The sequence below is a fragment of the Phalacrocorax carbo genome, chromosome 3 (genome assembly GCF_963921805.1).
Source record: "Phalacrocorax carbo chromosome 3, bPhaCar2.1, whole genome shotgun sequence".
Taxonomy (NCBI): Eukaryota; Metazoa; Chordata; class Aves; order Suliformes; family Phalacrocoracidae; genus Phalacrocorax; species Phalacrocorax carbo.
Genome location: NC_087515.1, coordinates 61,236,415 through 61,259,565, shown reverse-complemented (window position 1 = coordinate 61,259,565; position 23,151 = coordinate 61,236,415). Strand labels below are relative to the sequence as shown.

At 41.8% G+C, this 23,151-nt stretch overlaps 1 protein-coding gene and 1 long non-coding RNA gene across 10 annotated transcripts in view; one reads left to right on the top strand and one right to left on the bottom strand.

Moving 5' to 3' along the window:
* ARID1B (AT-rich interaction domain 1B) overlaps nucleotides 1-23,151 on the bottom strand; it is a 337,378-nt gene that overhangs the window by 42,967 nt on the left and 271,260 nt on the right. For 5 of the 9 annotated variants that reach the window (XM_064447082.1, XM_064447088.1, XM_064447085.1 and 2 more), the window contains 2 exons: nucleotides 19,507-19,834; nucleotides 1,348-1,499 (listed from right to left, as the gene is read on the bottom strand). In XM_064447082.1, the coding sequence (XP_064303152.1) occupies nucleotides 1,348-1,499; nucleotides 19,507-19,834 (480 nt within the window). The remainder of the gene's footprint in view (nucleotides 1-1,347; nucleotides 1,500-19,506; nucleotides 19,835-23,151) is intronic. The other 4 variants (XM_064447083.1, XM_064447087.1, XM_064447089.1 and 1 more) reach the window with 1 other exon arrangement.
* LOC135312579 (uncharacterized) lies at nucleotides 13,035-21,417 on the top strand. Its single transcript, XR_010372185.1, has 3 exons — nucleotides 13,035-13,496; nucleotides 17,133-17,168; nucleotides 20,947-21,417. It is a non-coding gene; the product is annotated as an uncharacterized LOC135312579 (long non-coding RNA).

The following is a 23,151-nucleotide window of genomic DNA, read 5'->3' as shown; positions in this document are numbered from 1 at the left end:
CTCTTTTCTTTTTAAAAAATCTTACTGATTAACAGCTTCCTTTCTGTTTCTTCTGCCAACCAAAAAAGTAACATAATATTCTTGAAAAATAAGACACTGTTAAGTGTCTCAGGAGCTGCTATGCAGAGGAAAGAAACCCTCTGGACATACTAGACACCAGAATCTCACAGTGATCATTTTCTGCCCAGGAAGCAGGGACATGTAAAAATGACAGGGAGGAGAGACAGGGAAGGAGGCAAAGGATGAAGGAATGGAACAGGCTAAGTGAGGCAGAGAGGAAGATACCGAAACACAGATACCTCTTGGTAAGATACAATTCAAGTCGTAAGGCATCTCTAAATAAACAAAAGTAGAAACAAAACCAACTAAGAAACAACATCAAATCACCTTAGCACAACCTATCCAGCCTTCAGAAAAACTTCAAAACCTCCAACATTTCAGAAAGGGCTAATGTAATCAGTAAAGCATGCACAGAAACTCCATGACTGGAATAAGTATTTGGGAGGATCCACTTCAGGGTCATTGAAACTCCATCCAAACCCACCCCAATCAAAGAACTGATCTTTACTGAAGTATTATCTTGATGGAGGATAATTGTTAGGAGTTCAAGCTGAATACGGACTGTAAAGCACATTTGCAGAGAACTACATTCACCTGTCTTCATAGTCACACACAAAGCTGCAAATAATTCTAAATTCACAAGTCATGATACGAAGGATAAATCCAGCAGCTACATTGAATATGCTTTTTTTTTTTTTTGCAAAAGGAAGCTATGATTAAATATCATATACCGATATTTAAATAAGTAAATGAAGAAACCCTATATACGGTTATATGAATTTTGGAAACAGTAAATATGGCCTATGTTTTCAGAACAGAGTAATTATTTTAAGTGCTCAACTTACAGCATCTTCAAGTCAGAGCAGGTGCACATCTCTTTTTTTAAACCAGTACCACATTAAATATCTGAAATTGCAATCTTAGGAAGTAAGACACTGAAAAGCAACAGCAGCCTCTTAAAAGATGAGGTTTTTCTCATTCCCTCTCTTGCAGCCACATATACACAATATACACACACTTGCTAGTCAACACCTATGTCAAACTGGGTCTGAGTGTTGCTGGAACTGTTCGAAACATTGTACTAATCTACAAGCTGTGCAAAAGGACTTAATGAAAAATGTATTTGTTACTGTTCAAAAAACCATGAATACCTTAGCCTAGTTTCGAATCACTCCAAACTAGCCACTGGGTGAATCGAATGAAGGCGGCTATCTCTCTGCCGCCAGCCCAGGGCTGGTACCATTAAGCAGATTTATGGAGGAAGGCCGCTGCTGAAAGGTTACCCACCATTACCTGTTGAACTGTTCACCATGTTAGGTGCCATGCTGTAAGGAGGAGCCTGCGGGTTCATCAAGCCAGAGCTGTTGTTCATCGGCTGAGTATAGGGGGAGCTGGATCCCATAATACCACTCTGATTCATGGCAGGAAAATTGCCTTGCCTACGAGAAGAAAGAGCACACACATGATGACTCATTATGCACCTCATTGCTGAAGATGCTGTGCTTTGTCACAGAGTGTATCTCCTATTGTCTGCAAATAGCTAAGGAGAGGGCACATAATTAATTCATTTTACCTACATGGGGAGCTTTGAATTAGTCTTGAATTAGTTACCGTATATTAGAGACAGAATTGGACTCAACTCAAACATCAAGAGATGTATACAGTGTCTTTATACGTCACAACCAATCAGCAGAAAAATAGAACTCATACTATTTATCCTGTGAGTAGACAGCAATGTGATCAGAAGTCAAAATTAGAACCTAGTGTTGGCATTAAAATATTCCAGGGAATTGCAATTTTGACCATGTAACAGAATTCCTTACCTGCTGTAGCTTAAAAAAACAGTGAAATGACCAGAAGAAAAATTGGGTACCAAAGAATCTGTTTCAGATTTCTGCATCTGATATTACCACATAGATGACAATGTTCATCTTTTGTACATGCCATCTGTGTCCAAACTTTCAAAAAACCACATACATATTACACTTTGTTGAAACAAGAAGCCTCAGCAGAACTATTCTGGTTTTGAAAATTAATCACATATCTGTATAATGCTTTCATAACTGAGACAGAAGTTTGTCTGAAAAACTGCCTTGAATTAAGTCCTTACTTAATTCTCCATATCTTCAGATGTGAAGATCTTCAGACCATTCAGACCAAATTTTTGAAGGCTAAACCTTATCTACTCTTAAGTTCTAAAAAGTATCTAGCTACGCTTTGTACCTGATTTCTAAAATTCTATAGATAAATTGAGGCATAAGGAAGAAAATAGTCCAATTCAAGTAAGCAGAATAACCCAACGTAATGCATGATCCAACTTCAAAAATAACCATTTATTCTTTTAATCCATTATACAGTTATCTTCCTTTTCTTGTTATGGTTGAAGACGGCACATATTATGATATGTTTATGGATATAGACTTATACACAGAAACACATGCAAAAATATACTTACTTGTATATTCATAGCCTGCATAGGAAAATACAAAACTCAGACCCCCTGTAAATTTTATGCTGTTTTTCCAAATAAAGGAGACAAGAAAGGAAGCAAGCACCTCTTTACATAGCCTTAGTACCTGTCAGCTTCCCCCCCACCAACAAAACCCAAAACATTTAATTTTATCCTACAGGCAGGGAAAGCTGCATGTCCTGGTAGCAAGATGAAGTTTTGGTATAAATTCTACCTTCCATTATTCTGCAGTATTCAAACAAAACAGACAATCCCCAAACCAACAACCCTGAATAATTTCAACAGCTTCTTGTCTTCTCCAAACTCATGGTAGATTCTTAGTGCAATTGGTAGAAACAGATTTCTTTTTCAGGAGGTAAGGAGGAAGACCATTAAAGCACTATTTGGCCTAATTTTTCTTGACACATTGTGAATTTCTTCAAAGGAAAAGAGAACGTGTTATCTAAATAAAGCATCTTTTTCCAACTCAGTTTTGTCCTTTGCTCTCTGAAGACAAACTTTTCTTCGCTCTTGCAAAGAGGCACGGGCTTTCTTTTGATATGAAGGAGACAACTGCCATACAATGTCATTTCTCTGATGAAGCTTGCAATGAGTAGCGGAGGGAAAAGATTTAAAATGCACAGTGGTGCAATGCTCCAAGGGAAAATTACAAAGGGAAAAGAGATGAGCGCGACCATTTGGCAACAACTTTAAAAGGTTTCAGTCACCCAATCAAGCTTTTCTTATGTAAATACTGTATCTTAAATACCCCCACCCCCCTTTTTAGCTGAAAATTGCTATATTTCAACAAATGCAGTTAACTGAAAAGTTTTCTATGCTGGGTAAGCGAGATCCTTTCCATTATTGGGTAAAGTTACTAGTGAAGATGAAGAAAGTGTGCAAGTGCATTTTTACACTTTAAAGTAACAGATTTTGAAAGGTTCTTTTATGGAGTAAGGCTGGGATTCTGGAAAAGGCAGAAGTCTCTACAGGTATCTATCTCTCCAATGTCTTTCTTTTACTTTAAAAATACACAGGAGATACGCACCTTGCAGGTAAGCTGAAATTGGCCCTTACCTACTAATATTTCAATACTATTACTTCCGATAGATGTGTATCTCTGTGGGGCTGTTCATTGTCTCAAATTGAGGTACAACCTATTTCATGTTACCCACCTTGGACATCAATCTCAATTGCAGCTCATGAAAGCATACTGCTGTACAACAGCTTTAAATCAAAAAGTACGAAACTACTTCCAGTTTAGACGGAGAGTGGAAATTAAATAAAAAGAATATACTAGCTTTGGCCAGGACAGAAAGGAAACAACTGAAGTCTAAAAAATTGCTTCTGTACCCAGGAAGACGTGAACGGCAGAACCTAATTCTGAAATTTCTTCTGGCAAGGCAATACCTTTTCCCTTTCATATTCCCACGTAGTGCTGCACTTGGAATGGACACAGCTCTCCATCCCTGGAAAGAGCCCAGCAAGTGAAAAGACTCAGCACCATCCCTGGCAGAACTTTGTCCTGCCCTGGTCCCCTGTCAAAGCACTGACCACCACACGTGTGACCTAATTCAGTAACACTGAAAGGCGATGTCCTGTAAGACTAAACATTACTTTATCCTGAGATGGGGTGCAGTGTGCAGGACAGACCTCCTCCACATATTACTCTGCTCCATGATGGCTTGGAATGGAAAGTTTCTTTAGGGAGAAATAATCAGGTATTACTTCAGCCTTTAATTCTCACTCCACAGTGGGCCTCCTTTGAGTAAAGACTGCCGACTGTGACAAATTGTGCTGCATCAGTGCTATAATATGAAGTGGAGTCCATTAAGAACTGAGCTGAGATCACCAAACTCATTTTGATTAACCTCCAGGTCACTAAACACTTATAAATATGTTACACAGCAGCTGCTAAACATATTTATATATGCTTAAGGTCACAGCATCATCTGTTGGTTGTTGGAGTTAAGTCAAAAATCTTATGTTTCCTTCTGTGCTGCTTTTAGTAAAGGCACATCCAACATAATATTTAAGAAGTAGTTATCTCAAAGCATACTACCAGACTCTCTCCTACATCTCCCAATTCCCTCCTCCATTCTTCTGGGAGGCTAAATAAAAATCAAGTATTTTAAAAACAGTCTGCTGTACACGTAGTGACATCTAATGGCAAAAATTCGACTGACCGGCTATGAATTCTATAGCAGAAGAAACCCAGTTAAGTATACAGTTTTACAGTATTTACCACATAAACACCAATGGCTGGGTTGCTCAGGGATGATGCAAGTGATAATTAGGAATAATAGGAAGAAATTAAGAAAAGAAACACTTATGTTGAGTATAATCAAAAAAATGTCTTCATGGTGAGATGCAGTTACTCTCCAAGGGAATGAAGGAAACCCCAGTACTTGACACTTCTGCAAACAGACAACACATTAGAAAATGTACTGGGCAGAGAAATCCTGCATTATGTAGGAACTAGATGACCTGTCAGGTATTTTCCAGCTCTATCTCCTCCAATACCGTGATACCAGATCACATATTTTTCCCCATTTAGAAGAAAACGCAGCTGGGCCAATACGAATTTAGGATTATGCTATCAATTTATACACTATACTTAAGCCTACACATTTCTTTTTTCTGCTCTGCTGCTACAAGTAGAACTCAAAGTGTTCAGCAAATGGAAGAGATTAAAAATGGGAAAGGGAGGAATCTGCTTGCTTTCTGTGGTTTATTTACTCTGTTGACAATTTAGTAATTCACAGCACTTGCATAATGCCAGAGCCAGTTGTTACGCTCGAGGAAAGGGCTGCCACCCAGGGCGACCTAGACAGGCTGGAGGAATGTGCTGACAGAAACCTTATGAAAGTCAACAGGGACAAACGCAAGGTCCTGCACCTGGAAAGGACGAGCCCCCTGCAGCGGTGCCGGCTGAAGCCTGACTGGGGGAAGCAGCTTTGCTGAAAAGCCCCTGGGCATCTTGGCAGACAGGGAGCTGAGCGTGAGCCAGCAGAGTACCCTGGCAGCGAAGAGGGCCAGCAACATCCTGGGCTGTGTGACCAGGAGCAGAGCCAGGAGATGGAGGGAATGGATCATCCCCCCCTTACTCGGCGCTCCTTAGACTCCATCTAGAGTATCACGTCCAGTTTTGGATCCCCCAGTAAAGGAAAGATGATGCTAAACTGGACTGAGTTTAGCAGAGGGGCCCTTAGATGGTCAGGGCTTGAGCACTCACCCTGGACGGGCTGAAGGATGAGGGTTAGTTCAGCCTGGGGCAGAGACAGCTTTCGAGAGAAACTTAACAGCAGCCCCCCAGTGCCTAAAAGGTCAGCAAGAACATGAAGCTGGGCTCTTCACAGTGGGGCATGGTGGGAGGATGAGACACAATGGGCAAGAGTTAAAACATGAGAAATTCAGACTGGATGTAAGTTTCCCAGTGAAAATGGTCAGGCACTAGATCTGGTGGCACACAGAGGTTGTGCAATCTCTGTCCTCGGAGTTTTTCAAGACCCAACTGGATAAAGCCCTGAGCTCTCAGCTGAGCCATCTGACGAGGAGGTTGGGCCAGAGACCTCCTGAGGCTCCTTCCAGCCCGAATGACGCTACAGTCCTAGATTGTCAGCTTCACTGTGCTGTTGACAGCCTGGTGTACTATTGGGTCCAAAATACAACCGGTCAAATTCAAAACATTCCCTTTAAGACAGTCCTGTTCTGCTCTTTTGTTTTCCTTCATTTGCAATCTACCCGAAGCTTAATCTGCACTTAATCTCTTTTCTCTGCAAAACAAGTAGCATCAGATCTAATTGTGTCTTCTGAGCTAATACAGAAGTCCATGTATTTAAAGAGAGGAGATGACATGCAAGATCTGGTCATCATTAAAAAGCTGAACAAAGAAATTGTAAGAAAGAAGAGCACTGACAATACAAAGGAGCACACCAGTGATCACAGCTGCTGAGCAGTGTCTCTTATACTGAGATGTCTTCCTTTAATTGGACCTGAAATCGTCAGTAGGTTAGTGTGTTGTCTCTGACTGCTACACAGAAGTCACTCCGCAGCCCTCATGTTTAATACTTGCTGGTACATGATTTAGTACCCCCTCAGTGTTGCCATCTGATGAAGGTTTTTACTGTCGTTTTCCTCAGATTGGAACAAATTTGAACTAATTACAAAACTGAGTTCAGAGGTAGGTGTGGTTTAGCTATGGACAATGATAAAAGTGGATTACGCTTCTCAGCAGGACAGGAAATGAAGGCACAACTTTTCACATAGAAACATGTCAAAGCTCAGGTTTTTGCGGTGTGCAGAGGGATCAAGTTCTACAACTTTCTGTGGATTTTCTGGCATGCATCTGATACTCTGTGCTCACCCCTCATCTAAACCTGTAACAAAGCCCTTCATGCAGTCAGAAAAAAATGATTCAGCTTCTGTAATGAGCCCTGTGGCAGCCTGAGCACTGGGGTGAGTTGAGGACAGAAACGTGTAGGGAACAGAAGGGTTCGGAGGTGGAGTCTAGAAGGGCTGGAGGTGAGGAGAGTTTGGGGCAGAAAAGATGGAAATGGAGGGGAGGGTAGATGGAAATGAAGAATGAATGACAAGGGTTGGGAACATCCTCACTAGGTGCCAAACGTTTTTAGGGCCAGGAGGATGATGGGTGCTCTAGAGAAGGGAGATGAAACGGAGACGCAGAAGGAAGCGCAGGGAGGAACATACAGAGAGATGCTACTCCCAGGGTAAACACAAGGAAGGTCCCTCCAGCACGAACATGGAGCCTCTCAGCCAGGTCTGACTGAAGGAAGGGAAGGATTCACAGGGGAGCCTCAAAAGCGGGGTGCTACCAGAGGTCTGACTTCCTACATGTCCTCTGCCTGTGCACACTACCGTGAGGCAGGGCCAGGGTCCAACGCAGCCACCCCAGCCAGGAGCTGGGTGAGCGCCAGTCCAGCAGCGTGGCACAGCGGGGCGATGCTGAAGGAGCAATGCTGCAAGGACAGGAGCCAGGACGGGGCACACAGCTCAGGTAGGGAAGAGCTTCCACTGAGTCACACCTCACACATCCTGCTAGCCACAAGCTTGCACCAATTATTATTTAGGCACCTCTGCACTGTGCTTCCTGATGCTTTCCATAGCACTCATGTAATGTAGGGATTTCTCCCAGTTATCCTGCCCTGGGCACTGGACCTGAAAAATTATCCTGTTACTGTGATCTGGCCACCTGAGCAATAGGCTGGTGAAAAAAAAAATGGCCCACAAGCTCATGGAAGTTTGCCATTTCTGCTCCAGATCTTTAACCTACATCAGTTTTGCAGCGAATGCACTGCAGCACCTCAGGGGAGTAATTTGTGTAAACATTTTAAAAGGAACATTTTTTTTTTTAATGCTGACACACTGCTAAGGTGGCTACTTGATTACAAACTGTGAAAATGACTGCGTTAGGCTGCACTCACAAATCACAGTGTACTGACCAAATTGCCCTGTGCTTATCTGTGCCAGGTCTGCAGCATGACAATATTTCCTCTCTCCTTTAAATGTCAAAGTATGATTTGGGGGGTTGTTATTTAAACACACTGACCTGCACAATAACCAGAAGTACTTTATTTAAATCTGTCTTGAGCTGGGACTAGCCTTAAGCGCTTATAATCTGTCATACTTTGACACCAAATGGGTTATTATAATGAGAGTAATTCAGGAGTGAGACCCGTGAATGCTTCCTCCCTGGAGAATTTACACATAAACATGTGCATGCAGATACATATCCTCTTTTGTTATGGATTTTCCTTCTTGCTACATTGTAGGCTTCCTTGGAGAAGTGAAATTGTTTCTGTCATCAGGGGATATGGGAGAACTGGAGAAGGGAGAAGAGAGCAAGGGAAAACAAACCCCAACATCGCTTACTTTGCTTTGATGGGAAGTTCATCAGTGTGTCAGCACTGTTAGCGAAGGCCAAGGCACACAAAATCTGAATATTGGCTTGAACAGCTATAAAATGGCATTAAAGGCAGTTCCCATGTAAACAAAACAAACGAATTTAACATCAGCATATCTGCAAGCTAAGTATTCCCCTCTTGGTAGCTGCTACTGTAAGTGTACTAACCTGGATTTACATTTCCTCTGCTGTTTAGGGGGGAAGCTCGCCCCTTGCAATAACAAAGTTTTAAAAAAGCAACCATGAAAGCTGGTGATGTGACAGGCACTAGGTCTGCCACAAGATTTTTTCCATTTTTCAGGTTAGAAGGAAAAAGAAAATGTTATAGTTGTGTGTGTGTGCGTGCATGAAAAGCTCTGACATGCATTGACACTGACAAAACACTAGGAAACATAGATGAAAAAGCACCCACGTTTGTACTGGGGTGTGCGTGTGTGTCTGCTGACATCAGGCACACAGAACCGACACCACAGTATTCTTCCCAATGACTGGGCCTAAGTGGCAATGCTAAAATGGGGACTAATTTTCTAGCATCATAAAGATGCGATAGCGCACATCATCTTGTAATCCACTGCAGTCCGACCGAGCATACTGCCTGTTTTTCTTTGTCTTGCTGATCTAAAGATTATTGTGTAAGATACTTTTTGGAAGAATAACAGAAATAGCCTTTCTAAATATATCCTTTTTCTTCTGATTACGCAAATACTTGCGCCTTTAGCATCATCACCATTACTTAGATTTCACTAAGAAACAATCCATGAGGGAGAACTTAAAAATCAGTTGATCCTACCATGCTGATTCGATGCTCAGCCCCTCAGAAAAGCAGCCACAAAAACTTATTCTTTGTTTACATGCTACTGTCATCACATTAACCATTTTTCCAGTGAAAACATCTGCCCAACAGGCTACCTACTTGGTAGTCATTTAAAGCCCAATAAAACTCAGGAGTGTCACACCACATCAAACACTGGAAGAACCACATAAGAGGCACGTGTAATTCATGAGTATTGACGCTAGTAACAACACAACTAGAAAACATTTTTACTGCTGAATGCATGCTGAGATCAGAACAAATCTCCCTATCCCATTTTACAGATAACAAAAACTGAGGAAGAGATCCAAAATTAATAATGGTCTAAAATATGGACAGAAGAATAATAAAGTAGTTGAATATAATGAGGAAAACATACTGCAAGCCTGCAGACAAATAAATACTTAACTTCATTTGATCCTAATGATATAAGGGTGTGTGACTGAAAAACATGAAGGATATTTGGTGAAATACCGTAGGTTTTTTTTTTGGTTGGTTTTTTTTCAGGTTTTTTTTGTTGTTTTTTCTTTCCCCTTTTTCATTTTTTGTAAGTTGCAGCTATTTAATTTTGTTTTTTATAAAGCTCTTTTTAATTAAAGATTTTTTGGTCTGAATTTCACCATGACTGCAGCATTTGGGAGTCCACAGGGATTCCCTGAAATACCTTTATTGCACGGCATTCTTACAAGCGCAGCAAGACCTCTGCATTTGAATTTATTTGTATAAGAGCAAACTACGCCCTTTGTACTCAGTGCAACCTGTACTGGATAAATACAATATAATGCCGTGTGACAGAAGACACGGGACTACTGAAAAGCAGGCAAGTCAGATGGTTAGTAATCCCATTGAAGCTCTGCTCTTAGTGACCCCTGCCTACCTTCCTGACAACGTGGATTTAAACAGCAGCTCTAACAGCAGCTGCTTGCACACTGTCTCCATAAGACATAATATCTGAGTACTAAAAGGAGATACATTTCTTAGCCCAAGTGGAGTGTGTGATGGGTAAAAGAGGGCTGCTGTAATCTGCCCGGCAAGCATGAGCACGCATGAACTGGGTTTGTTTATAGCAAAAAAAGAAATTTGTCCTGTACGGCATGATGCAGTCAAGCTGAACCAGAATGCCAAGAAGGGTGATTTAGCCCAGTGTGACTTGATATCCAAAAGGGAATGACTCATATGACTATCTCGCTATGCACCTTCTATTTTTGTGCATGTTTATAAATAGCTGTATTAAGAAGTCGGAAGGCCTTATGAACTCTCTCCTAGAATGATTACTTGAAAGTGGATAAGAGTCTGCTCCCAGCACACGAACAGCCAGGAGGTCACCAAAGCACGGTGCTGAAAAGCTACAGGAGGCTAAGGGGACACTCCCTGTTTCACTGAATCAGTTTCCTCCGGTGTGGCACTGCCGTGGGAGAGGCTTGACCCCTGAGCTCCCTCCTCTTCCACCTGGGGATGTGGACCTCCTGCCGCCTCTCACCACGTTCTTACAATGTTCAGTCACATCATCGCACCATTGTTGAGCACCTCTGCGGCTCCACGGAGCTCACTGTGCTGGCAACCAACTGAAAACCTAATAAAATCCTGATCGTTTCATGCCAGCTCTTCAGTGTATCTTTTCACAGTAAAATGTCATCTGGCTGACAGCACACTGAACGCAACTGTGCGTGTGCAGCAGCATGGCGAGGAAGTTCTCCAAAGGGATTTCCCAACAGACACATTTTCACTTACCTATCTTTGCCCAATAGCCTGGAGCTGTTACATGTTTAGCATTATTATTACTACCACTATTACCATCAGTCTCGGCACTTTGGCACTCCAGACAGTTTCACAAGAGCGATGTGGTGCCTATGTCAGCAGGGTTTCAGCTGGGTCTTTTCTTCATCTTTGGCTTAGAAGATGCCTGAAACCTATTGTGACAACTGCAACAGGTATTTAATGTGTTAGTGAAACTGCTGGCCATCATTAAAAAAATCTTATAGCTGTTATGTTACCATTTAATATGATTCTTACAAGGTTACTTAGATGTCCAGTCAGAACCGGTGCTCCCATGTGAACTCCATCAATAAAGTAAAGGGCTCTTCCCATTCATATTTCCCCAGATAGCATTGCTAAAAAAAAAAACTGTTTAATTTTCTCTCAACTATCACCACTGGAAAACAACCTAAAACCTTAAAACTGCTCTAAAACCTGAAACCCTCCTACCATTGTTATGTCTCTCCTTTTCTGTCACAAAAATCTTAGGCTGTTCAATCACAATCTTGTACTTGCACAATGTATGTGCCAGATCACACAGAGCAGTCACGGAATTAGCTTTCTTCATGAGTCCCATTAAACAGATGGCTATTCTCCTGGTTTCTTGTGTGTGTGTTTTGTTTTGGTGTTTTTTTTTTTCTTTTCCCCTGACTAGTGCTGTGATTTAAACTAGCAGATCTTCTGGCTAATAGGCGAAAAGACAAACAGTGTGAAAACGCAGTTTCCTCGTCTGAAACATTCCTTGCCACCCAAGAAAGTGTACTCAATCTAAAGTGCTCCCTTATTCTTTATTTTTAGGCAATAAAAATTACTGAGGTACTGCATTTTTAATGCCCTAAAGATCACGTTTTGAAGTACAGAATTTCTACGTAACATCTGACTCCGAGGCAGAATGTTAATAAACAACACAGAGTCCTACACCGCAATTTTGTTTCAAAAGGATTCTATAGAGGGCAACAGCTCTCCTAAATAACCAAATCAAGCCAAAAATAATCCTGATGCAATAATAATGGAATTGTCTCTAAGATGACTGAAAATTCTCATTCATGACTCTGAAAATCACCCTTCCTTCCCAAAGCACTCCTGCTTTCACAGTTTAAGAATGGTTACTCTCCAAAGGAGGGAAGGAGTAGGGCTCTTGAGGTCTGTGGTTAATCTCTAATGGCATGAACAGCATACAGCAGTCTATTTGATTGATGAGTAACCAAAAAAGAAAAAAACGTCTCCCCAAATCACTGGTTGCCTGCACGAGCTCTGCAGCATAGTGACATCCAGGGCTCTAAAATGATGGATTTACCTTTTAGTAAAACAAAATTCCAGATAAAATTATATTTCTCTCTGTCTCCCACAAGAAATGGCTTTGGTTAGCTCAGCATGTAAAGTTTCTTCCAATCCTTACATGATTTTATCAGCAATTCTGAGCTGATCTACAAAATATAGCTCCCCCCGCCCCCCAAAATCAATCACAAAAGTGTTATTTCCAGCTCTCCCTTTACTATAATAAATACATATAGGCTAAGTTGTAATTCACCCCTCCTAATACATGGTAGAAAAAAGCCATATATGGTTCTGCTCTGTAAAGCAAAATGTGAAGAAAGGAAGCGCCCTTTCAAAAAAAGAAAGGATAAAAAAATCAGCCTGATATAAATGACTATTTCTCATGAAGAGGGAAGAAGCATGGGTCCTTTTGAAGAAAGATATGTCAATATTGGTTAATAGCTCCCTTAGAAGCTGCAGTTACGGTAAGCATTAATATTTGGACTTTAACCCCTCAAAACACACAGAAACTTGGCGTAGAGAGAAAATATTCCCCCCGTTACTGAAACGCCACCAGCCTCAGGTAGAGCAAGCACAGCAGCTATTCAGAGTCTGCAGAAATACTACGCAGTCACTTAGGCCAGGAAGCCATACCACTTCATCCAGCTGATGGAGGACGTGGACTTTTTTTTATTTTGGAAGCCAAATGTAGTTTCATGGACCAAAATGTACTGCCTGGATATTCAAAGAGCGCTGACAGAAAGCAAAGCGGGGCTTACTTCAGGGTGACCCATCAGGATCCCTAAAGGAAGTCCAAAGACTGCGCGTGTTCGGAGGAGCAGGGCAGAGGGGAAATGACCAGACACCTTGAGACTGGAGAACTGTGAATGGCCTGAATTTGAACAGGAGTAACTCCTTCCCTGTGACTGAATGTTAAATAAAAGACCCGGCAGAAAGAGCCTTTCTGCTAGGGGCTTATTTCAAAGGCAACAGATAACGTACCCTGGCACTGGCTCCAATTATGGCTACCAGTCCTATCTTAGCCTAGTTTACTTTGGGGATTTCACAGTTGGCAGCCTTTCATCTAGAAGTAGCCTGGTTTGAATAAGCAAAGAAACTTGAATGAGTACTTAACCTTCCTGCACTCCACCGCACTTCCCAGCAGAGAAGAACAGCACCTCCGAGCTTAAGGGGAAAAGGGAAAACAATGGAAAATGTATACTCTCCAGGGATTAAAGACGGTAAGTTTTACTGTAGCACTTCAGTCTTCCTGCTACATAACTGCAGCTTTTAAAATCACAATTAGAATTTTAAACCCAAGTTTCAAGATCAAAAGGACCAGACTGGAAAATACTGCATAGAAATTGACAGGCTCTAGGATGTAAAACACCTAAAAGAGTTCTGGTTTTTATTTATACTGTTGTTCTTTTTAAAAAATTTATTCCCCATTTCCGCCTCGTTCTTTTTCCTTTTGACACTTTAATGCACCATGTCCATTACTATATTTCCTCACCAGTATGTTCTAGCCATCAGCAGTGCTGCATTACCCTGCTGTTGGAGAAAATAATACGGAAAAAGTGCTTTGCTGGCACCGGCGACATGGAATATGAATTATACATACATAGAGGGAGAGAAATGCTGATGGAAGGTTAGTCTGCCTGCATGTGCGCAAGCGTGCATGTGCATGTATATATACACACATAGACCAGAAACAAGACATACAAAATGCACATTTTAAACTCATTTACACTAACTGGAACTGTTTCTCTGTACAACAGAAATTCTCTCTTATCAGTGCAGCTTTTATAGATCAGTTTTAGGACTGAGCGAAAACTTACCTAAATTCTTCTGACCCCACCACAATGAGACTGTAGTATCTAACCGGCTGCTAAGCGGTTTAGAACCAGAACCACATTCTAGAGTGCCTGAAACTATGTCAATGCAATGCACACCACACATTACAATAGAGACTGAACACCATTTCTCAGGTGGCACAGGGAACAGCAGACAATAATGTAACTATCCACCTCAATTTAGCAACCCAATGACTAGGATTTAAAATGGCCAGAGGTTGCAAATAGCTAAGCTGGATCCCAGTTCCTCGGTTTAATAACTGCTATGTCTAAATCGTCTCCTCTAAAATCAATGACACTGAATTCTAAATTCGTTCAATCTATTAAAAAAAATTGCTTTAATTTACAAAATTGCAACATGCAATCCCGAGAATCATATTAAGGTATAGTACATTGAGGTCAAAGACGCTGCCTTCAAAGATAGGATTGCTCCTCATGTAGGCACATCAAAACTCATTTTATAGTGATTAGTTCAGGTATTGATAACTGTAGTTGCACCAGCAAGAGGCTCATTTTAACATCCATTTGGATGTGTATTTTACAGCCAGCTAGTACTGAATTACGTCTTCCTAAGGCTGCACTGCTCACAGCATGTAAGCCAGCTATTTCACAACTATGTTTTTACCTTTCCATACATATACTGCAGTCACACTTTCAGCTGCTAAGACGACATGCTCAGAATGACACTCACTGCTAGCATGAGAGATGCTGAAAATGATGATGACAAGCATCTAGCTCCAAAAATGTCTGTTGACTTCAGGTGTCAACCTAATAATCAATTTTCAAAAGTGTGTACTGGGCACTTACTGTAGGAAACAAAAGCTCACAGACAGTGAACACTAAGTCCTGGAAAGTTTCAAGTTGGGCATCTACAAACTGAGGAACTAACTCAAAATTGGCTGGTACTAGAAGATACTGGCTGAATTTACTGTCTTTCATATCAACAGGGAAAATGCTATCTCATTTGCTTAAAATTGTTTGCTTTTACTGAAGGCTTACTGTGTCGCAGGTCTGTACACACATAAATATTTACCTGTCACTATAAATACGTGTATTGTTGTAAGAACTACAGTGTGATAAAAGACTTCATTCTTTGGAGCCACCTGGTGTTCAGAGGCCTCTGAGGGGTTCTAACCTCCAGCAACAGAACCAGCCCTTGGGGTCTTCGCCAACACCAACCTAAGTTATGAAAAGAGTTCCTTGGAGTTCAGTGGATATATTAGGTCTTCAACACACAGCCCTTACCAGTCAATGGGTGTGCCAAGACCAAGACAGATATAAAAAGAAAACCACTGTTTTGCAATTCCTTCACATGGTCTTCCTGAAAATAAGGGGAATTACTACACAGGGTATTAGAAAGTTATTTAGCATTGCCTGCTGTAAACTGTTACTCAGGCCAAGCTTAAACATCCTGGGTAGTGTGAAACCACAGATACTGATGGTTCAATGAAGAGGTCTTAAAAACACGTCTCTTTTCTTTAGCCTGACATGCTAGACTTCATTTGGGAAACACTGGCCTGCATGCACAAGACGGACTAGCACATCATAAAATTTTAGGTAACAGGGAAGGTATTATGTAGCTGTAGAAATTAATCTAAGCTCAACATAGAGCAGGCCTCAAGGTGAGGTCGAAGACTAATTCAAATGGTGTAAACCTAGTATCTTCTACAGCCACCCCTTTTATTTATATGATTTTATCTTCTCTAATTAAAAGGGTGGTGGTCTGAGCTGAGGATGATACCTACGTATAACTGGCTGACACTCAGATCTTGATCATCCAGCTCTGGTTAACGAACATTGATTTTCTGCCCCAGTGGAAGTGATTTTATTCTGATGCATGCCATTTAAATTAATTTTACACAGCTGCTTAGTGTGGCTTGGCAAGGCAGAGGCAAACAAGCTTTCTATGTCTAAATGAGACTCCTGAGCTGGTAAAGGATAACAGCTGAAGATACATTTCCCTCCCCTACTGATACTTGGCTACTGATTCAACAAGTTGACCTTGAAGGGGATCACAACCAACCTGTACAGAAATACTGCTGTGTAACCATGACCCTGAGACAAACATTTTGTTTTCTTCTTAATTTTACATAGAAGGTGTGTTTTATAGTAATAAAATTCCAACAGCTTTTGAACCCCACAACTGAATCTTATAAACTCAAGACATCCAAAGAAAAAGGCTGGACATTATTCATGCACTTTGGCATATAACAGTGGCTATCTTTCCAGTTAGACAAAATAGTACAGTGTGAGTGCTCTCCTGTTTCACCAATTTTTGCTTTTTGGACAGGAGAATCAGTAGACTTGTGTTCTAATATTTTGTTTTGCTTTGTAATTTTTCATATGCATATATATGAATCATGTTATTAAGGAAAAAAAACCAAACAAAAAAAGCAGCTACAGAAAACTGGTAATTAAAATTTGTTAATAACTGTGAAGGCAGCAGTAATTTGGGCATTAAAGATTCCCTACAGAGGTAACAACTGAAATAACGTGATGGCAGGGAAGTCAATGAAACTTGTATCTCAGGTGAAGCTGGACTTAGCTGTGAGGGAGCAACAGGCAGGGAGCCAGTGTAGATACTTTCTCCCAGTGCCGTCATTTATGATATGGTTATAGAAATTACAGTGTGAAGGACTCCGGTGAGAAAACAGTAGCTGCATTTCAGGCAGATATTTGGCACTGGATACTTAGTGCTCCTAAAAATTGTTCTAGCAGACAACTGAAATTTTTCTAACACATGCACACTCAATTACAGTGTAATAAAACTTGCTTGAAAATCCTGTTAAGAAACCCCATCATCACTCCTGCAGTACACTACCTCTCATAAAGGGATCATACTTTGGGGGTTGCAGCTCACTGCCCAGGCAGCAATGACAATACCACCACCAAGTCAAGAAAACAGGGTTGCACAGCACCGTTGCTAGACAAGAACGCCAACAAGAGGAGAAAGATGATGCCTGGGTCAGGGGAAAGAGGGATCTCACTCCTTCTCAGTGATCAGGTTCTTCATCTCCCTTGCAGGCACAAGGAAACGGAGCCGCGTCAAAAGCCATGCAGGTGTGTGAGCGAGTGACGTGCAGATTTGTAATCGTACCATCACAGTGGTGTGAGTAAAAAGGAAACAAAAAACTACAATGCCCTCTACGATGCAAGTATTTGTGTATCTTTCACGTGATTTTTATACTCCTTCAGCAGCCAGATGGCATGTTGATAAATATTAAAAATTGCCAAGGTCCCACAGCAAGTCCAGGCTACATTGCTACCTACCCATACTGGTCAGGCTGGTGCATCAAGGGAGCCTGAGTGTTGACATAGTTGGGGTGCTGTGAAGAAAACATGAGGTGTCCACCAGCCCCAGACTGGCTGGGATAAGCCGGCGACCTAATGTATGGTGGCCTAAGGCAAAACAAAAGAACAGCCTCTTTGGATTTGCTCTGTATCACAAATATGAGTAACACTCCTTCCATATGCAAGTATGGAGGACTTGCAAGAATAGCCAAAAGCCATTATGCTTTCTTCTCTACAGCTGACTTGAGATCAAAGAGGAAAACGGTGTGCTTGCAACTCCTTGGCATCAGAGGGGTGTGACAGGTTTCGCTCAATTTGCAGTTTATAAATAGCCCTTTTGCCAGTACTTGCAATAGAGATTCGATGACTGCACAGCCCTTCCACAGGTGCTGGATTACTGGAATGGGCAGTATGTGATGAAAATGCTCAGAAATGGTGCAGTTTTGTCCAGGCAAAGCTAGAAACCAAAAGCAGTTTTACAAAAGGAAGAGGTGAGATAGGAGCAGTAATCATTTAACCTAGTTTTTGATCAAACACGACACACTATGCCCAAAGTGTAAGTTGAATCACAATCAAATACTTTCTGCTTAACACAAAGTCTCTTCTTGCTGTAAAGACCAACAAACATGAGCTTTTGCTTTCATTATGTGATTATAAAGAAAGTGTTCCTGCAGCTGCAGTGATGGCCCATTTATTCCTTCGTGCCTGACCTATCAGCTTACAGCCTAAACCAGACAGACAGAAGCAGACTTTTGTAAATCCTACTAGACAGGTCTGTTAAAAAAATAACACAAGCAAGAGACTGCTGGTTCACAGATAACTGCTGGAGTACGGTCTATTTTAAGGCAGCGTGGTTCTATTTTACTGAACAAGAACATGAAGTACACTAAATTTACTGTTATTGTTTTAAAAGTTTGCTCTTGCTTATCACTGGAAGCCACCTGCCTTCCAAACTCGCAAAAAAAGAAAGTAACAGATACAGGGACACAGTAGCTTCCTATTTCTAGTTTTACATTGCGTCTTGAATTAGAGTGACTCTAGTGTCCAGAAACACTGGTCTTGAATGATAAATACCTGTATGCCTATACGTGCATCTGTGTATGCATATGCATAAATAAATGCAAGATGCTTAATACACACATACACGCATAAACATTCTTACCAGAACAGTGCAACCAGCTTTGTGTAATTCTCAAATGTAATGCAACTTCTCGTAACAGAAAAAGATCGTAAATACACACGAGTTATTTGAGTCCAGGGAAATGTGGAAATTACTTCATCTGAAAAATTTCCCAGAAAATATTATTTCATTGCAAGTATTCAGGCATCTTAAGAATAATCATGGACAGAAAACTGCCTTTGCCAAAATCCACGCACAAAAGGCAACATGGAATTATGCTGCCCAATGGGGAGACAAGAAGACAGATGATGGCTCCAACCTCTACAATCCTGTTGGCAGGTTCTCTCTTATGGATGCATAGGTGGCAGTTATCAACTCCAGATAACTACAGATTGTTTTTACACCTCCTTCCACCCTTCCCTTCCAGCTGCTCCCCTCAGCCTGTCCTCCTCTCCCTCTCTGCATGCCTGCCTAGGAACAAGAACATCCTGTAGAGGAGAACGGCGATCAGTGCTGCTGCGTACAACATGGCAGTAAATGCAAGAATTGATGGGCAGCCTCCTAAGCTTCCTTACTCCCTTGCAGGGGCAAGCTGCCAAGGACATGTTGGCCTTCTCTCTACTGGAGATAAAAAATATATATCTAGCTAATCAATTTTAAGTTGCAGAGGGCTTGTTTTCATCTCCTAATGTCACTGCAACCCTGTGGGTTTTCCTAAAGCCTACAGTGCCAAGAACCAAACTGGAAGTGGCCATCATCTCCGTTGTCACAGCTGATTTTTGAGAGGATAATTCAAACACACAACAGCATACTTTCCCCTTACGTTTAAGGAAGAGCATTCTTCCCACACACCATCTCCTCCCAGAGATAAGGGCATGGACAGAACACATATAAATGCAGATGCATACACCTATACAGTGCCATTACTTCAGAAATGACAAGAAAAACATTCCTACTCGTTTAAACTCCTTTCACCTAGCTGCATACCTGCTCTGAGCGGAGTTTGCAGCAGCCTGCATCACTGCAGCAGCCGCCTCCTGTGCCTTACGATTCACAGTTGGCATGGGTGGGCCCATCCCTGGGCCTCCCTGCTGAGACATGCCAGGAGAATTGGGGGTCATACTGCTCATGTTTCCAGGAAATGGTCTGCTCTGCATCCCAGCTGATGGCATCCGTCCCAGGGGCATGGTACCGCAAGGCTGGCTTGGCCCCTGTCCATGCATCTGACTGTTGGCATTTAGACCCATGCCAGGTCCTGGGCCACTGTAACTTGTGTTGGGCACGCCGCTGTATGTCGGTGGTCTGGAGTAGTTTCCTGAACAAAATGATAAAAGCACAGAGAAAAACATTAAACTTCTGAGCAAATATTTCTGTTTAGGAAGTTAGCAGCTGCAGAACTTATATATGTGAACTGAAGTGAACCACGCTGGCTTCAAAGTCAGAACAACTTTTTCACCATGAGTACAGACAAGCAGTGGAACAAGCTGCCCAAGCGAGTGGTGCAGACTCCCTCCTTGGAGGTTTTCAAGACCCAGCTGGATAAAGCCATGAGTAACCTGCTCTGATCTTGTACCTGACCCCGATTTGAATACAAGGTCAGCCAAGAACAACTCCTGAGCACCCTTCCAAACGGAATGATCCTGTGAACTTAATTTTCATGTACCCTCAAACATCTTCTTCCTAATATATGTCATGGGATAACAGCAAATACAGAAAAGCATAGCCTCCAGAGGCTTAATGACATAGCACACGGTACAAAACCACCTTATGCAGTAAAGAGATATGTGGCATGCAAGAAACCCATTACATACGCTCAAGGGAGAACCTTAATTTTGTAATTCCATGTTCTCATTCTTTATCTTTCTGCAATTTCACCAACAGGCTATTCTCATCAGCTTCTTGCTCCTAACCATTCTGCCTGTTTGTGTCAGAGATGCTTTGGCATGGACCGGTGAGGACAGCTGCCAGGCCCCGAGGAACATTCCCGCTCCCTCCAGCCCTACCCTGCCTTTCTGTTAAGTTCAAAGTTTGGCTATACCAGCAGAAGGGGTGGTAGTTTACAGCACACTTCTTCTGGGAAAACTAGTATTTCAAGAGTAATCAGTAAAGTACAAAGATGCTAATATATACAGGTGCCTTATGAAGGACGGCATGAAAACCTGGCTGACCCCAATCTATGTTGCCACTGGAGCAGAGCACTGCTCTGCTTGCAGCAGCTTAACTCATTTTAGTGCTGATTCGCCTATCATGTTGAAAGCTCAAGAAAAAGTGAGTGTGCAGCATTCAGTGTTACAGAAACAAACCCAAGAAGCATGAGAAAGAGAGAAAAAAAGGTAAAGATATGATAGAAAAGTATTTTAGGAAATGGATCACATTACACTACTTCAGTCATCAGTTTTGACTTGTCTTTATTTCCATCTCATCCAGATTAGTGGAAACACGACCCGTTCCCTCCCTGTGGGATGCCGCAGAGCAGAGTTTCCTGACTACTCTCAGATATTCCCACGCTCGTTCAAAGGCAGCAGCCCTTGGACTCTTCCTCTGAACGTGGAGATCAGCCACATCTCTCCTCAGACCTCAGCTACCAGGCAGAGCAGTCAGTGGCATGCAACTCCTGTTTATATTTAAAATAAATATATTCATCCATCATTTGAATGCACACATAATTAATTCATATGCTCCTGCTGCTCTGCTTTGGCTAATCCTCCCGACCCGGTAACTGACTCACTCTGCTACAAGTTCTCCTCAGCAAGAACGTGAGAGACCCACGCTTCCCAAGGAAATGGAGCAAAAATTCTCTTCTGTTTTAGAAAGCAAGTTTCTGCCTGGGGGTCTTCGTAGAAGGATCCCCAATATGTGGCTCAACAGAGATGAAAGGCTCCCAGATTCAGTTTTATGCTGACTTCAGACTGCCTTGTCACTTCTCCTCCTCCTCTAGGCTTGGCCGCTGGCAGCTGACTATTTTCTGTTCAGTGAGCTATCGCCCCTAGCCAGAGTTTTGGCTGCTGGACCTGCTCAAGCCACACTCCCGATCCAACGTATGTGACCACAAACCGAAGGGTTCACTAGTTTCATACGGCTCTGCTTAGTGTTAAAGATGTAACACACAACTCAGATGTTGCTCTGTTTTTCCAGCTGCTTTGTGCAAGAAAAATGTAATGCAGCAAGATGGGGTATATATGTGCTCAAAGATTATGCACAGCCAGTTAACACATTTTATGTACACGCTATTAGTAACACTGCTTCCAAAGAGAAGTGAATTCCCTCCCTAGACTAGCAGGCCTGATATCCATAATCACTGGGAGCTACTGTCAGTCCGATTTACATAAAGCCAATTTGTTTTGTCAGTTAGGGTCTACGAAGTATGGTTCAGCAGCATGCTTGGAGGAGCAAGCACCAATGCTAAACACTATTGCTGTTTTGATGCTATTTTGAATTGGGACAAAAAATCTCTTCTTTCGTGTTTTGGCTCCTCCAGCATACGCACAACACAGAAAAAACAGTGGAATCTTCTCCATAAAAATATGTGGCTCAGTTAAAATAGCTCATAATCATTCATCTCCAGGGATCCACATCCAAGAGCACAGGGAAGTGGTATCTTTTGAGTAAGGAAAACAAGTTTCAATGTTTTTTCCATGTTTTTTTTTTCCCTAAGCATTTCCTCAATACCTCAAGTACTAGCTATTCTTACACCTTTCCCAGACCACAAAAAAAAAACCCAGGCAAAATAAAAGCCAAACAAAATACAAGAGGAATTGCCAGGAATGAGGAGTGCAATCTTATTTCCATGTTTCTCTAATAGATTAGTAATTTGTTGGCAGTGGCTTTGACAGAAAACAGATGGATGCAGCATTAAACACAATGAATGCAGCAGATGCTAGGCCAGCCCACATCAGCTGGACGTGTCAGGCAGCCAAGTCCAAGAGCCCACACTTTTCAAGTGGGTACAAGCCTGGCAACAGCAGCTGAACAACTCCTCCCCTCCATACCCGAGGGATTTTTGATTCCAACTCCTCCTCAGCAGAGCAAAATTGTACCCAGAGAGATGACATCTCAAATGCATGAGAAAAAACAAAGCAGTAACTTGAATCAGGAACAAAACAAGTGTGTAATGAAGATAAAATATAAAAAAGCCTACTAATAACCTGCCAAAGACAGATGTTCATACTTACTGCTGAAACTCTGGTCCACTTTGTCCAGGTTTGCTGAACAAAGTGCTCTGATATCTTGCCATTTCTAGGCAAGCTGAAAAGAGGGGAATTTGAGAACTACCTGTTAGTTTTGCTCTCTGCTTGAGAGACATAGCTCAGATTCACAGTACTAAAAATAGTATCTTAAAATCATGTTAGAATTGTTTACATGTGCACTTAACCATAAAGTCTTTCTTGTACAGGCTATTTATTCGTATTGCTCTGAATTCCTCTGAAACTATTTTACCTAGAGGACTTCAGTAGATACAGTTGATATTTAAGTCTTAACTCCACAGGCTGTTGCATACGTGCATCTGGATTCTGAGGGCCAGACTCTTGAGATACTTCATGTATCTCATCCTTAAGGTGCTACCACTTAAATTAAAATCTAGGGTTAAAATCAGTGGGCGCTAGATAGGAAAGTGCTGTTGTGAAGTAAGTC